Source organism: Festucalex cinctus, chromosome 9, assembly GCF_051991245.1.
Source record: "Festucalex cinctus isolate MCC-2025b chromosome 9, RoL_Fcin_1.0, whole genome shotgun sequence".
NCBI classification, from domain to species: Eukaryota; Metazoa; Chordata; class Actinopteri; order Syngnathiformes; family Syngnathidae; genus Festucalex; species Festucalex cinctus.
This window is the reverse complement of record NC_135419.1, coordinates 10,883,119-10,897,646: the sequence shown is the minus strand read 5'-3', so window position 1 is coordinate 10,897,646 and position 14,528 is coordinate 10,883,119. Positions and strand designations below refer to the sequence as shown.

At 38.8% G+C, this 14,528-nt stretch overlaps 2 protein-coding genes across 3 annotated transcripts in view; one reads left to right on the top strand and one right to left on the bottom strand.

Moving 5' to 3' along the window:
- Positions 1 to 14,528, bottom strand: part of LOC144025896 (uncharacterized) — a 53,790-nt gene that overhangs the window by 11,057 nt on the left and 28,205 nt on the right. The window lies entirely within an intron of this gene.
- gfra4b (GDNF family receptor alpha 4b) overlaps positions 1 to 14,528 on the top strand; it is a 34,875-nt gene that overhangs the window by 15,306 nt on the left and 5,041 nt on the right. The window contains exons 2-5 of the mRNA XM_077532295.1: positions 9,645 to 9,920; positions 11,413 to 11,493; positions 11,913 to 12,258; positions 13,969 to 14,078. Coding sequence (XP_077388421.1) covers positions 9,645 to 9,920; positions 11,413 to 11,493; positions 11,913 to 12,258; positions 13,969 to 14,078 — 813 coding nt within the window. The remainder of the gene's footprint in view (positions 1 to 9,644; positions 9,921 to 11,412; positions 11,494 to 11,912; positions 12,259 to 13,968; positions 14,079 to 14,528) is intronic.

Sequence of the window (14,528 nt, the reverse complement as noted above, 5' to 3'; positions counted from 1 at the left end):
ATTCTGTGTGGCACCTTATGGTGTGGTACGCCTTGGTACCCGGGACTGTCTAATATTGCAGTATTCATTTTGTATTCATATTGCATTGCTTGTTAGTGTTAAGCTAGCTGATGTTCGCCAAACAAATGATAGTGCTGTGAATGGAAGTTATGCTGAGTCTTCAATGCATGTGTGCTTTTTCGACATAAAATCATCTATTTTTAATGTTGGGGATTTATTGTACTGTACTGCAGTGAATTATGCTGGTGGATTTTCATTGCTTCACTATTGTTAAGATTTAGTGACAAGGCTAATCACATGTTATGATATTAAAATAAAAAGCAGAAATCCTTGGACAGGCTGCATATGGTGCCGCATTCTCAAGCTACCATTGAATAACTTCAGAGTCAAGGGAAAATTTCAGTGATTATCATACAAATGGTAATGTACCACACTGTATGATTACAGCAGTGCACGCAGCTAATAGCGCAACTTAAGTGTATTGTTCGAGAGGAAATTATTCAGTCTGGTTCACCCCATTACTTTTCCTCTCAATGTCTTATTCCCCTTTCTTCTTGTTCTCCAGCCCAAAAGCTCCTTTTTGCACTGAAAAGGCACAAGTGACGAGTCTGCTCAGTCCCTACTGCAGCCATGTTGCAGCCATTCATGAGCTGCCTGTCATGTGTTAATCCCAGGTTGCCAACCGATGTCTGAACTGTAATTCACTTCAATTCAATGCGAGGCCAGCAAAAGTTTCAAACTTTCAACTATAAATGGAGAGTTTTACAGCAAAAGTTATTCCTCTCTAGCGCCCACACGTTTCCTGCCCTACCAAAATGTTAACATTAATGAGACCATCTGTGATAGAAAAAACACTTCTCTAAAGTGAATCGCTTAACATTTTGCCTAGTGGAGGATCCGTTGACGTGAAGTACTTCCAAACGGGGCTAGTGTTTTGCATTTCACGTAACCCCTTGGGGGCACCATGTTCTCAGACAGTTACTGCCAATTAACCAGAGAACGTGCTAATCTCCTAAAAGCTCATTTATCTATTTATTCAATATTTATGTTTTAAATGGTGTTAATAAGACTGTGAAGGATAATCATGATGCTTCATGGGAAAAGGGGGAAGAGAAAGGAGCGTGCCTTTCCAAGGACTCATGTCATTGGCCATACAATGGAACCTTGGTTTTCATATGCCCTAGTTTTCATGTTTCCACCATTTTTTTATTCTCAATTTTTTCCTGTTTATTTTTTTCCAAAACTTTCCCAAATATTTTGTTGTGAAATAAAATGTTCCCCAGACGGCAAAGCAAGGCAAATTCCACAAGTTTTTACTAACAACTCAAAGCAATAACACTCCACGTGTGCTCTGCAACACTAAGGCAACACTTCTGTCAAAAGTCAGACCTTCAAAATAAAAGCATGCATCATAATAACACAGTTTCACTACACTTCCTTGGGCCACATTGTGGCTTAGTTAACAGTAACAATGTTAGCGACATCATCAGCTAAGACATCAATGGGCCAAATTAAGTGTGGTGACAATGTTATTTTACTGATGTGCTTTTATTTAGAAGGCCTATCGACAGGATGTTATTATTAGCCTTGAGTTGTTAATAAAAGCTTGGATTGTGGAATGCACCTTACCAACTGTTGAACACTTTTTTTACACAATATGATATAAAGTTTGAACTGCCAGATATTTCGTTTAAAAAAAAAAAAAAAAAAAAGGCAACAAAAACTATATAATTTAAGTGCCTTTTGGTGCTCAAATAGTAAATCTTTGTAGTGGATGTCGCATGCTAAACTAGCAATGAGTCACAATTAGTTGCCATGACTACTACTTCTTACTTTTCTTCTTTTTCAATTTCTTCTTTTACATTCGTTTTTTCATTTTACCTTATAAAGTTATTAATACTTTCTTTGTTGGCGGAGATATAAAAGCATTGTGAACTACAAAAAACAGGCTAAGAATGTCACACTTAAAAGAATCAGATTCTAACAGCCTGTTGCTTTGTAATATCATTGGCCTTCAGTCATTCAATGCACTTGCAATGAAAAGCTATTGATAGTGTTCACAATTTCTTTTTATCTAAATAAACATAATTGCCATGCCACCTTAAAAAAATGATATAAGAAGGCATTCAATCAAGACAGCCTTTGCATTAGATCATTGGTTTTCAGCCATTCAAAGCACTGAATTTTTTTGTTGTTGCTAGAAAAATAGTCATTATGCACAATACACAAATACCTAAAAAGAAGTGTGCATTTTGAATTTGACGGCCTTCAATTCGGACAAAATAGTTTTGTGATGTCATTTGTCTTCAGTCATGGAAAGTGATTAAGTGCTTGTGAAGCTATTGCTGTACAGGTACTTTGTTTCCATATTTAGAAAGATAGTTATGCTGCATCCTAGAAAAACGAAACAAAAACAAAAAAACGGTAAAAGATGGCTGCATGTCAACTTTAGAAAATTTAAATAGTTAAAGAGAAGATGCTATCACAAAAACACTTAACTCACATTTCAGTTTTAAGCCCTTATACATATTTTCGGAATGACTTTCAGGTGTCCTTTCTCATTACTTGTAGTCATCCGCTATGAGAACCTAATCTTTATAGTCCAAAGCACTCGTTACATGCTTGGCAGAATTTGCTTGTGTAGCAGTCAAGAGGCTTTTTTACACTTGAGAGCTCATGTTCTTTTAGATCTCCATGTCAGGCTCTGTTCCCCGAGTGACCTCTTGTCTCAGGCTTTAAAATCAAGACAAGCAAAGGAGCCCCAATAAAGCACGTAACTGAGCCACCGTGGGTCACCCCATAATGAACTCCTCTGCTCCGGAGTCTGGACAGACTGACCCACATTTCCCGTTTTGCTCTTTCACTGAAAACTTGTCCCCAAGTGTCCCAACACTGTGGCTGAGCGACGACAATGATTACACATCACTGAGACAGAAAATCAAAGTGAGATATAAAGCGACGGCATTCTCAAAGAGACCATGAAAGGCATTTAAATAACATAAGTGCTAAAAACAGACGCCGTTGTCGCACATGGCCAGTTTTGTGCACATCTGGATCCATAAAATTGGAAAACAAAGCAAATGCTTGCGGATTTATGGCATGGTAATAAAGCACACTATGGATTTTGCCATGTTCTTAGTCTTTATGGTGATGGAGACTCGCGTGATTCATGTCGCATCTCACTGCGTCTGCGGCGTTACGCCGCCAGCAGAATTCAACATCTAAATGCATGCTGGTAGCTTCAGTAAGTCTAACAATGTAGACTTTGCTGTTGAGTATTACTTGTAGTAACTGTATGGAAATGTTGTTCTTGGCGTTTGAATGACAGACACAGCTGGCAGCACGACTGGGGCTCTTTAACACATAGATCATGTGTAGATGTAACGGATAGTTCTGGATTTATAGAAGCCAGCAAAGCAGGATTTTAATTATGACTTGACTACTGCGCTAGTGTAGATTAATAATAGTTCACGGAGCCAAAAAGAAAAAAAAGAAAAAAAAAAGATTTATGTACAAATGTTGTTCCAAACCAGAAAATAATTTCCATCTAATATTTGTCATAACCACCAGTGTTTTTTATCCGTTTCATTGATTATTTGAAAAAATAACTGCCTGATCAATCAACTAAAATAATTGTTAGTTGCAGCCCTATTGGACTGTTTAACACAATACACCATAGTCAATGTAGCTAGTAATTGATGAGGTAACTCGTGATGGTCGCAGCAGAATGAATTGTGAAGTCAACAAGATGATTTTGTTTGGAAATTTACAGAAAAATGCATCCAAACTTATCAGAAGAAGCTTCATCATGCAACATGATAATGACCCAAAACATACTGGCATGCCAACATAACCAACGAAAAAGTGGAATGTTTTGAGACTGGCCAAGTCAACCAACCCAATAGAGCATACATGTTACCTGCTGAAGAGGAGACCGAAAGGAGAAACCCCCAGAAACAAGAATTGAAAGTGGTTGCAGTAAAGGCCTGGAAAAGCATGAAGCATGCAACTGTCTGGTGAAGTCAATTGGTTACAGGCTTAATGCAGTTATTGCAAGTAATAAGGGTTAGGTCACCAACTTTTCAATGTTATTCACTTTAAGTTAATTTAATAATGTCCTTTCAAACAATTTTGGTCACTTGAAGAGTGGGTGCCTTGAAAAAAAAGGTGACCTGTCCTGAGTTGTTTCACACATCAAGATGTAAACATCATGAAATACAAGCTGGATGTCACTTTGGTTGTTGCCAAAGGTAGAAAGATTGTAGCAAAGCTTCCTGGGGAAAAAAAAATAAACAAATATTTGAAGGAAGCTAAATTAGGACAGACTTCATGTTAGGATATGATTGGCCTTGAATCATTCAAAGCACAAAAGGTGTACAGCTGTTGATTTCCCATTTGATTAATTGTTGTAAGAGTGCCCTGAATTATGCACATCCTTTGTGCGTTATTATGATGTTGTTGGCCTTCAATCATTGAAAGCACTGATGTCGTACAGCTGTTGGTGTTGCGGTAACATTCAAAATCAAATACACTGATTAAAAATCATGATTACGCGAGTGCTGGCTGGAAACTTGTCAGAATAAGCATTTTGCTGTTTGGGATTTTTTTTTTTTTTTTATTTAACAATCCTCTGCTACAACCAGCTGTGTGCTTGTGTGTACATTCGGACATTTGATAAGCTTCCATAAGCATGCATCTGCCATTCCGAGGAGGCTTCCTGTCTCGTCGGAACCGCAAGCGACACAGCAAAACATTAGCTTTCCATTAAGCATCAGAGTGGCTTTATGTGTCTCTGCCCCTTTATCATACCATGTCTGTGCAGCATCATCTGCAGGGAAGACACCATTTGAATGTATAAGCAGAGACACCGTCTGACCAATTTTGCAAGGAGAAAATGGTCTAGCATTACTTACTGTATCTGTGTAGCGTTCAATCAAAACAAAATATGCAGAGGATCTTTAGTTGGCTTGAATTTCCCCATGTGTGTCAGCAAGTAGTTAAAAGTTTAAAACTTATTTCAGCCTGCCAATGATGTTAGCCTCAGGTGCTTCAGAGAGCCCAAACGAGACAGACTTTTCAGGCAATCAATTTTCAGTGTTTACTATCCAAGTTCAGGTAAAATTTGATGATCTTCGATTTTCTCTGGGTTTGCGTAGGCAATGAATGTTCAAGGCTACCACGCATAGCTAATTTGACACCCTGATGCTAATAGAAGCTCCCGTGACTGACGATGCACAGCACTGGATGAGATGTTTTTGGTTTGTTTGTTTAGGATTGATTGTTGCAATTGAATTACATTTAATAAAAATGGTGAGAGTCTGGTGAAGAAATAAAACAAAAAAGATGAGTGTGAATTGCATTTCAGTCAACTTTTGATAAGCCACAGTGGCTGGACAATCACTGCACAACACACAACAGCCAACAAAAGATATTTTAGATTTATCTTTGAAAATGTAATTCTGCATAAACAATATGCTTTCCTTTTTTGACAGCAGGTACATTTAAGGATCATATAATCTACTTTCCACATCTGAACGATTTGAACTCCAATTCATAAAGTGAAAATCTCTGACAACACCCTTAAAAATGTTCATCATTGCCAATACAGTAGTTAAACCTTAATTTATACCCAAAATTATGACTAGAAAACAAACCCAAAGAAGCACGCACTGATTTTTTTTCTTCACTCACTCATTCACACACGTAAGCTTCTGTGAGTGAGTGAGTGAGTGAGTGAAAAAATAATTAAATAAATAAATCCGTGCGTGCTTTCAAATTGCCGCGGAAGTGACGTCACGCAGCTGACACGTTCGCCCGGCCCCGTTTGCGACATGCCACCCCCCGCTCTGCGATTGGCTGGTGGGGTGTAAATACTGTCTTTCCACACAAACGTCCCGCTGTTTACAAAACAAACACAAAATGGCAAAATACAGGCTGGGGAGGTGGGGGTTTAGGACGAAATTACCACAAAAGATGAACAAAAACACAGATGTGTAGACTGAGAGAAAGTTAAAGTGTGTACATCCTGTATTTAAAAAGTGCATTTTCCTGAGTGAATCCGGCAGACAGCCCCTTTAAAGGTGAAAAACTTTTGAAACTATTTGTTTTTCACATGTTTTTATATCACACAAAAAAAAACTCATATTTGAACAGGGGTGTGTATTTACCCACATTCAGCCTCTCTAACAGATATTGAGTGCGTATCTTGTTAAAGTTCCTCCTATTAAAGTCTAAAGTTAGACTGCTTGGTGTGAAGGATCTGTGCTCTTAAATAATGAAGATTGTTGGACAGAAATCAAACCAAACTGCAGATTAAAAAAAAAAAAAAAAAAAAAAAAAAAAAGTGTTTTGCATTTTAAGCACATTGTGCTTCAAGTGTGACTGTGACTCTTTTCAGGACTTTGAAGCTAAATGAGGCTTCTTTTTTCCTGCTGGTTCTTGAATGCAGCATGTGTTTGAAGTGTGAGCCAAGTGACAGCGTTTCACTTTGAATAGTTGCTGTCTCAAAATCAATCTGGGCGTCTTTGATGTCAGAAATAGCTCACTTTGTGCCCTCAAAATCAAATATTTTAGAATGTTTAAATTTATATTTGCTTTTTTTGGCCTGACTTTAATGTTTAATATTAATGGCCAGTTCTTTTAAGACGAGATTATGGAAACGGACAAGGTTCATAAAGGGGATTCAGAGGTCACGAAACGTGACGTTTCCAGAAACTCTCTTTAATTAATTAACAATTTTGAAAGACAAAAAAAAACCACAACATGCAACTAAAACATTCTACCTTTTGATCACCAATGACGAGCATATGGCAGCTAGCGACAAGCGCAAGAAGCTACTGTGACAATCTACAGCTTCACTCTGTGTTCCTTATCAAAAAGCACAAACAGATGGACTCAAATGCACGACGGCGGTCACATGAGATCCAAATTCCCGTCATTTGTTTACAAATAGCTGCTCATTGAGAGTTGCATCAAGCCAAAAAATAAATAAAAATAGACGTTCTTGGGAATTAAAGCAAAATACAGGTGATGAATTTTGCCATTCAGCTTCTGGTTATAGAACAGTGAGTAGTACATAAAGTATGGGGAAAGGTCAAATGAAGTTTAGGGTACAGTGCATTTTAGGTTCATCCTGAAATTAGACCGGAAAGCCCGAACATTTTTTATGTGTCAGGGTTTGCGTTAACATGGTGTGACGCGTGGGCTAGCTTATACAAGTGTGAACCTCTGCAGAGAAGCGCTTGTCACTCAAGTAGCTTTATGTTGACAAGGCCAGGATACTCCCGTTAATCCTGACATAAAATCCATTTCCAAATCTTAGGAGGGCCTGTGATCATCCGCAGGAGCAGGACCGACGCCTCCACTCCAGTCGGCCTCATTACATTTCATTTTCCATTTTATCTGTCATGCAGTGGTCCATTTAGTCAGCCTGCACGGGTAACTGATCAGCTAATCCGCCTGTGATTTATGTGGCAGGCAAAGTGAGGACTTAACTGAGCCTCGGAACGCATTGATTACTGACATGGTTAATTGGCTAAAGCCGCTGCTACATCAAGATGAGCTTATTGGAAATGTCAAATCAACTTATCCATTTGCATTTATAATGGATGGTGACTATTCCGGCTTGTGTGCCGCGCAGCACAAAACTGACGCGTATCCGTGGAGAAAAGGGCTGGTGCACACTCACACAGGACCACATAGGGGTGTCTATTAGAAGGGTTTTGCTGACGTTTGATGGTGAGAATATGAGAGCTTACACTGGCTTAAATGTGTGATGTTGGCGAGACCTGCAACGAGTTTGAGAATTGTGACCCAGAATTATCTGTATAAAGTGAAGAGGTTTTATTGAGGCGGATGTCATCATGTCTGAGACTTCCGACTTGAGGTCATGAGCTGGACGATGACACGGAAAACTCATAAAACTAATAGAAGCTACTTTCTTCTTAGAGTCATTGTGAAAAAATGCATAGAGGCAAGAGAACAAAAGAAGGAAATGTCTTTGAGATCACCACTTTCATGAAATTAAAATGAGTCTGTGAAGAAAAAAAAAAATCCAACCTTTTCTTTTCAGGTAATTGCCATTTCATTTTAAAAGCAGACTACTGAAATCAAGGAAGCATGGTGTAGAGGTTAGCACATCTGCCTCAGTTCTGATGTTTGAATTTCACATCCTTTCTGTGATGAGGTAAGTCTGAGTTCGTCTCTTGCCCAAAGTCAGCAGAGAAAGGCTCCAGCTCACCTATGACCTTGAATAGGATAAACGGTAGAAAATGGATGGACGGACTGAACAGTTTGAATTCTGCACCAAATGTGTCTGCTCATAGAATATCTTGACCCTTGAAACCTGCAATATAAAACCCACCGAGGACAAGGTTGGCCATGCGTTACGAAAGCAACATTTCACAAGCTGAACTCAAGCTGTTGTAAGAATACCAAGAAAGAAAGAATTTCATTCTCAGACTTTTTCTCTCCACAGCAAACACAGCACAACAGTGGAGCTTATCACAGGACATTCACAAATGAGAAGGAATCAACAATGGCTAGAGTAAAATACACAAACATTGTGTAAATGTTTAAGACCTTGTTAAACTTAGGTTAAGTCATTCTTGACATCAGACTGGAAAGAAAACAACTTTGGGCTAGTGAAATCAACAAGTACGTATATAAGTGGTATAACTTGACATGGAGCCAATGTGTTTTGCTTACCATAATGAAGTACAGAGAAGAATGGGGGGGAAAATGCTGATTTCTTATTTTAAATAATAATTCATTATGATTTTAAAATATTATTTTGAATTTATTTCATTATAATTAATTTACCAATGAGGGTAGTACATAAAATAACTTTTGAAATGTACACTGAATGTAAAATTGTTAATTTGACAAATATTTGTATGTTATTTATTCACAATAAATCAAGTAACACATTCTTCTATAAAATAACTAAAATACATACATTTTGATATACAGATTTTAAGGGAGAATGGCGCGATAACGAGAATATTCAGTGGACCACAATGAAGAACAGAGCAGAATATAGCACACGCGCCATATTTTGCCTATACGCTGCCTGGTTGTCTTTGTCTTACAGGCTTTCTTCAATTTTAACAGATTTTTTTTTATCTGTAAACTATCAGTCGACTGACTTTCCGCCCCGCTTTTAAAAATGTTCCGATGAAGTGATTCTCAAAGTGTGGTGATGAGAGGGCTCCCTCTAATGGGTTGTGAACGAATCACTGATCAAGTATAGTTCAATTGTATTTAACTTCTAAGTGCAATATGTTTGCATTTAACCTTGAAGAAGGGTTTGTTTTCAGACATGTATTTAATTATATATTTTTATGTAACTTTAATGAGCAACACACTTGAATCCTTTCATTAGTTTCCCCCTATAATTAATTGCATCATTAATGTTCAAACAGTGCATCTTTAAGTGGTTTACAATAATATAAAACCACCATCTTGAGTTTTGGCTCGGGCCTGCAACGCTACTGTATTTCAATGTTGGCCATAATGATAGAACTTGAAGAGGTAAGCACTTTTTTTTCGATGGCACTTGGCATAAAAAGTTAGAGAACCGCTGTTCTAATAACCTTAAAAGTCAACTTTTACACCACTCATTATTCTCCTTCCCTCTCCCACAGCTCTGTTGGAGGTTGTACTGGCCGGCAGCGACTGCTTAATGGCCGGAGACATGTGTTCAAGCGATGACACCTGCAGCCCGCGCCTGCGCACGCTGCGTCAATGCGTGGCGGGCAACGGCAGCATGAAGCTGGGCCCTGGGGCCAGGAGCCAGTGCGCCAACGCCGTGTCTGCTCTGCTCTCCAGCCCTCTGCACGGCTGCCAGTGCAAACGAGGCATGAAGAGGGAGAAGAACTGCCTGAGCATCTACTGGAGCCTTCACCAGTCCATCATTCACGGTTAGTGCTTGATGGATAACGTCATTAATTATTCTATTTTAACATGGAGAATAATCGTGCCATTCAATTTGTGCGCATTGCATTTGTATTAAGAGCTGTCAAACGATTAGATTTTTTTTAAATCAGATTAATCACATCTTAGAATTTTGGTTAATTAAAAAGGCATTTTTTAATCAACATTTTTTGCCCTCCAAATTTAAAGAGCACCTGCTATATGTTAATTTTTTCAGCATTTGATAATATGAGGACATCTTCAAAAAAAATTTATCCACTTTTCTAATCAGTTAATTATTTGCATAATTTAAAATGGGGAAAAAATGACCCCAATATTTTGACATGAACAAATATTCTGAATGTCATACGCTTAACTTTTATACATGTAGTTATGTTTATTGCTCAAACACAACCTGTGCTACTTTTAACATAGCCATCCGCTGTCAGCTAAAGGATCATAATGCAATAATTTTTTTGTGATTAATTAGTTAACGCTTTAACTTTGACAGCGGCCATTTTGCCACTTGCTGTCGACGGAAGTTGACATCAATGCTGCTCAGGGCTCAGGCAACGACCAATCACAGCTCACTTGTTTTCTGAAGCTGCGCTGTGATTGCTTGTTACCTGGGACCTGAGCAACATTGAGGTCATCCTCAGGCGACAGCAAGTGGCAAAATGGCCACACCCTGAGATGGATAAAAACAGCTGAATTTTGCTGCTTAACTCATATTCCACTAACACAATATTAACCAGAATGCCATATTTAGGCTAGTGAACATATTATTGTCAAAAACAATTTTTGGGGGGTTAACTTCCTCTTTAAGGTCCACAGGTGAGCCTATCCAAACTGACTTTGGGTGAGGGGCGGGACCCGGGCGGGACCCACCCTGGATTGATCACCAGATAATCGCTGGGTTTATATAAACAAACAACCGTTCACACACATTTACACCTTGGAATCTTCAAATAACATATCATGCATATTTTTTTTACATATGGAAAAGCCACACAAGCACAGCGTCAACTCTATACATGAAGCCCGGAGTTTGGATTTAAACCTTCAGCCGCTCAACTGACTGACGTGGTCACACTAGGCCACATTATTTTGATGTTTATTCATTTTTAAAATTAAACTTTGCTTTCCATTTCTACAGTAGACCTTGTAAGTGACAAAGTACCATTTATTAGCCATTAGAATCCCTTAATTCAACATGTACAGACGACACATAAGACTGTAAATATTTATGCGACCATTAAAAAAAAAAACATGATAATGGTGAAGTTGTATTGAAAATTATTGTTCTTTTGTTACTGTCCTTTTAAGCCACACTACGTCCGACAGTTGGTGTAATTAAAAGTCAAACTGACAATTTATCAAGAAAAATACTCATAGTATGGCAATACCTGATCTTCAATGAAAAATTAAAGTTCACAAAAAAGTTTGCAATCAACAGATTGCAGCAAAATTACAGTTTCAAACCATCTCTTTCTCCCTCAGGACTCAACTTGGTTGAGAGTTACCCTTATGAGACCGTGCAGAGGGATTATGACTACGTCCGTTTGGCCTCTATCTCAGCAGGCAAGTCCGCTGACCTTCATTAACTTTCATGTTTTTACTTTTGTACCCTTTGGGGTATGCTTGAATTTTCCCTGGCAGCTGGCCTGAGGCAAAGACAAGACCGTTTTGTTCTGAGGACAGCTACACCATTTATCTGAGCAAAATTCCTGCATCCAAAATGATATCTTTGTCACACACTGTGTTACTGTAATACAGTCCATGAATGGAAATTGGGTCTTATTGCTGAGGTAGCAAAATGTAATCACAGTGTTTACTTTACTTTTAAGAATTACATGCATTTCGCTGAGTCGTGAAAGTTTATCGTTATGGGACCTTCAAATATGATGGTAATAGATATTGTGGTAGAGACTAACTTTAAAGAGAAAATCTACTCTTTTAAACAGAATACATTTTGTTCACTTCCTTCCTTCTTTCTATAGAGACTAATGTTGGCATGGTAACTGTGAACAGCTGCTTGGATGCGGCAAAGGCTTGCAACGTGGACGACTTGTGTCAGAAGTTGCGCACAGAATACGTCTCGGCCTGCATCAAACCCGCTGCCAAATCTGGCCTGTGCAACCGGGTCAAATGCAACAAGGCCCTGCGCAGGTTCTTCGACCGGGTCCCCGCCGACCACACGCATGAGCTGCTATTTTGCCCCTGCACGGACACGGCCTGCGCAGAGCGTCGCAGGCAGACCATCGTTCCCAGCTGCTCTTATGAAAGCGTGGAAAAGCCCAGCTGCATTACGCAGAGGAGGATCTGCGAGGCGGACTACGTGTGCAAGTTAGTGAAAGTTTATTGTTGAGAACCATTAATTGTCAAGCGGTAAAAACTTTGTTGTTCCTAGTCCCCCATGTCAGGTCCATGTTGGCACACGACAATCTCAAGTCGTTCCTCAAATTTATTTAACCAAACACGCACTTTTCAACTCCAGATGAGTGAAAAACTTTAGTGTTCCATGCCAAATGGTATTGGGAGTGAGACCTATGAAATCACCTGTATAATTAATCCCAAGAAGGCTGAGGCACTAAGAAGATTGGAATTGGGTATCTGTGAGAGACATGAATTCACTTTTGGAATGGCGTGGCATATAATGGGGCACATTGCCAAGACAGATCTGTATACACAATCTGGGAACAATGCCAAAGTTGATGATTCTTCGGCGTTGTGGTCAATATACAGGTTTTTAAACAATTTTTAGACCCAACGGATCCATTTCAGTTCTGGGTCTGAACTGGGTGCCATCCGTAGTGTACCCAGAGAATATTAACGTCAGGTGATTCCTGTGTGATTAATCCCTAAATGGATGAGGGACAAAGAAGATTGGAGAAGGGCACCAGTGAGGTACATGAACCCACCTTCAGAAGGATGTCCAAGGTGTGTCCTGGGACAAGTTGTCACGACAGCTATGAAAACTTTGATGCCTTTCTGTCAAATTTTTGACATTTTTTGCAATTTTATAAACTTAAGGCCATTTTCTGCATCTCTACTTCCTTGATGGACATTTTCTGGCTATTTTTTTGTACTTTTTTTCTGCTGTATTTGCTATATATTATCTGGCAATTTTGTGGACATTTTACGGTAATTTTCAGAATTTTTTGTTTTGTTTTGTTTTTGGACATTTTATGGTTAATTTTCGAATGTTTTCTTCTCTGCTATTTTTACGTATTTCTTTGACATTGTGTAATGTCATGGACGTTTTTATGGCATTTTTCTGCTTTTTCCTCTTCGTTTATGGAGATTTTTAGGTAATTTTTAAAACTACCTTACGTCTTTCTTTTTCTGACATTTTTTCAACATTTATGTAATCTTTTTTTTTTATCTAAATCATTAATTCATTTAAAGAATATTTATTTATTTATTTATTTATTTATTTATTTTTTTAATTTTTTTTAAGTGATCCACAGGGAGCCCAAGTTGCATACCCCTGGGATAGGTGATACATGACTGGTTAACCCCAAGAGATGGCTGAGGCATTTGGAAGATTGAAATGACAAACGGTCTCCGATATAGGACAATATCTGTAAACCTGGCATGATTCATCTTTCAGACTTTTGGAAAAGGAATAAACAGCCATTCAGTCAACCAAGTGACCCATTGTTTTACCCCCAAGCCTTACCCACCCTCCATCATTGCTTAGAACACCCCTGAGAGTCTCTTGGAATAGCACATTAAATATTGAACACGGATAAAGAGCCAGATGGATCAGAGTTATCGCTCATTGCAATCTCTGGTCATGGTCATTATTTTTCCATGGCTCCATTAGACTCAGCAGGTTTTGCTAATGATTCCAGGTCTTGGTGGTGAAATATATTAGTCTTTTTTTTTTTTTTTATCACTTTCACATTTCAGACCAATGTGCTCTGATTTTACTAAGCTAGCCAAGACAAGTTAAATTTCCAAGTGGTAGGACGGTGAAAAAAAAGCATAGCGGAATACTGTACAAGAATCCATCATGTTTTTTGCTCAGAGGAACCTGTCCTTCTTCTGTAGGTCTCGTCTGGCACAGTTTCAGTTTGACTGCGAACCCTCTGAAGTGTCTGCCAGTGGTTGCAAGCAAAGAAACTATGGTGCCTGCCTCCTCGCCTACACAGGACTCATAGGTAAGTGCATATTTGAGAAGAGGAGCTGGAGGAACAGATGGAGGGATGGGAAGAAGATGCAAAGGCTGCATAAACACAGCGGTAAAGGCGACATATGTTATGTGAGAGGACGACAAGGAGAACTGTGCATTTACAGGGAGGTGAGAGCTATTTCTGCACATGACGAGTGAGCAACAGAAGTAAATGATTTAAAAAAAACAACAACAACAACAACAAAAAACAAATTTGAGACAACAGTGTGCCTCTTTTTTTTCGGAACATTTCATAAAGGGAAGCAATAGCCATGAGTTTTTCGCCCATCGCAGAGAGGAGTAAGAATAACTTCATGCCCTTGGTGCCCCACAGCACAAACACACTCTTGGCTTGCGTTTATTGAAGCACTCAAAATCCCACTTCCATTGTGTTGCTGCACAAAAAAAAATCTCATGGCTTTAGACTGGTGCGACCTCA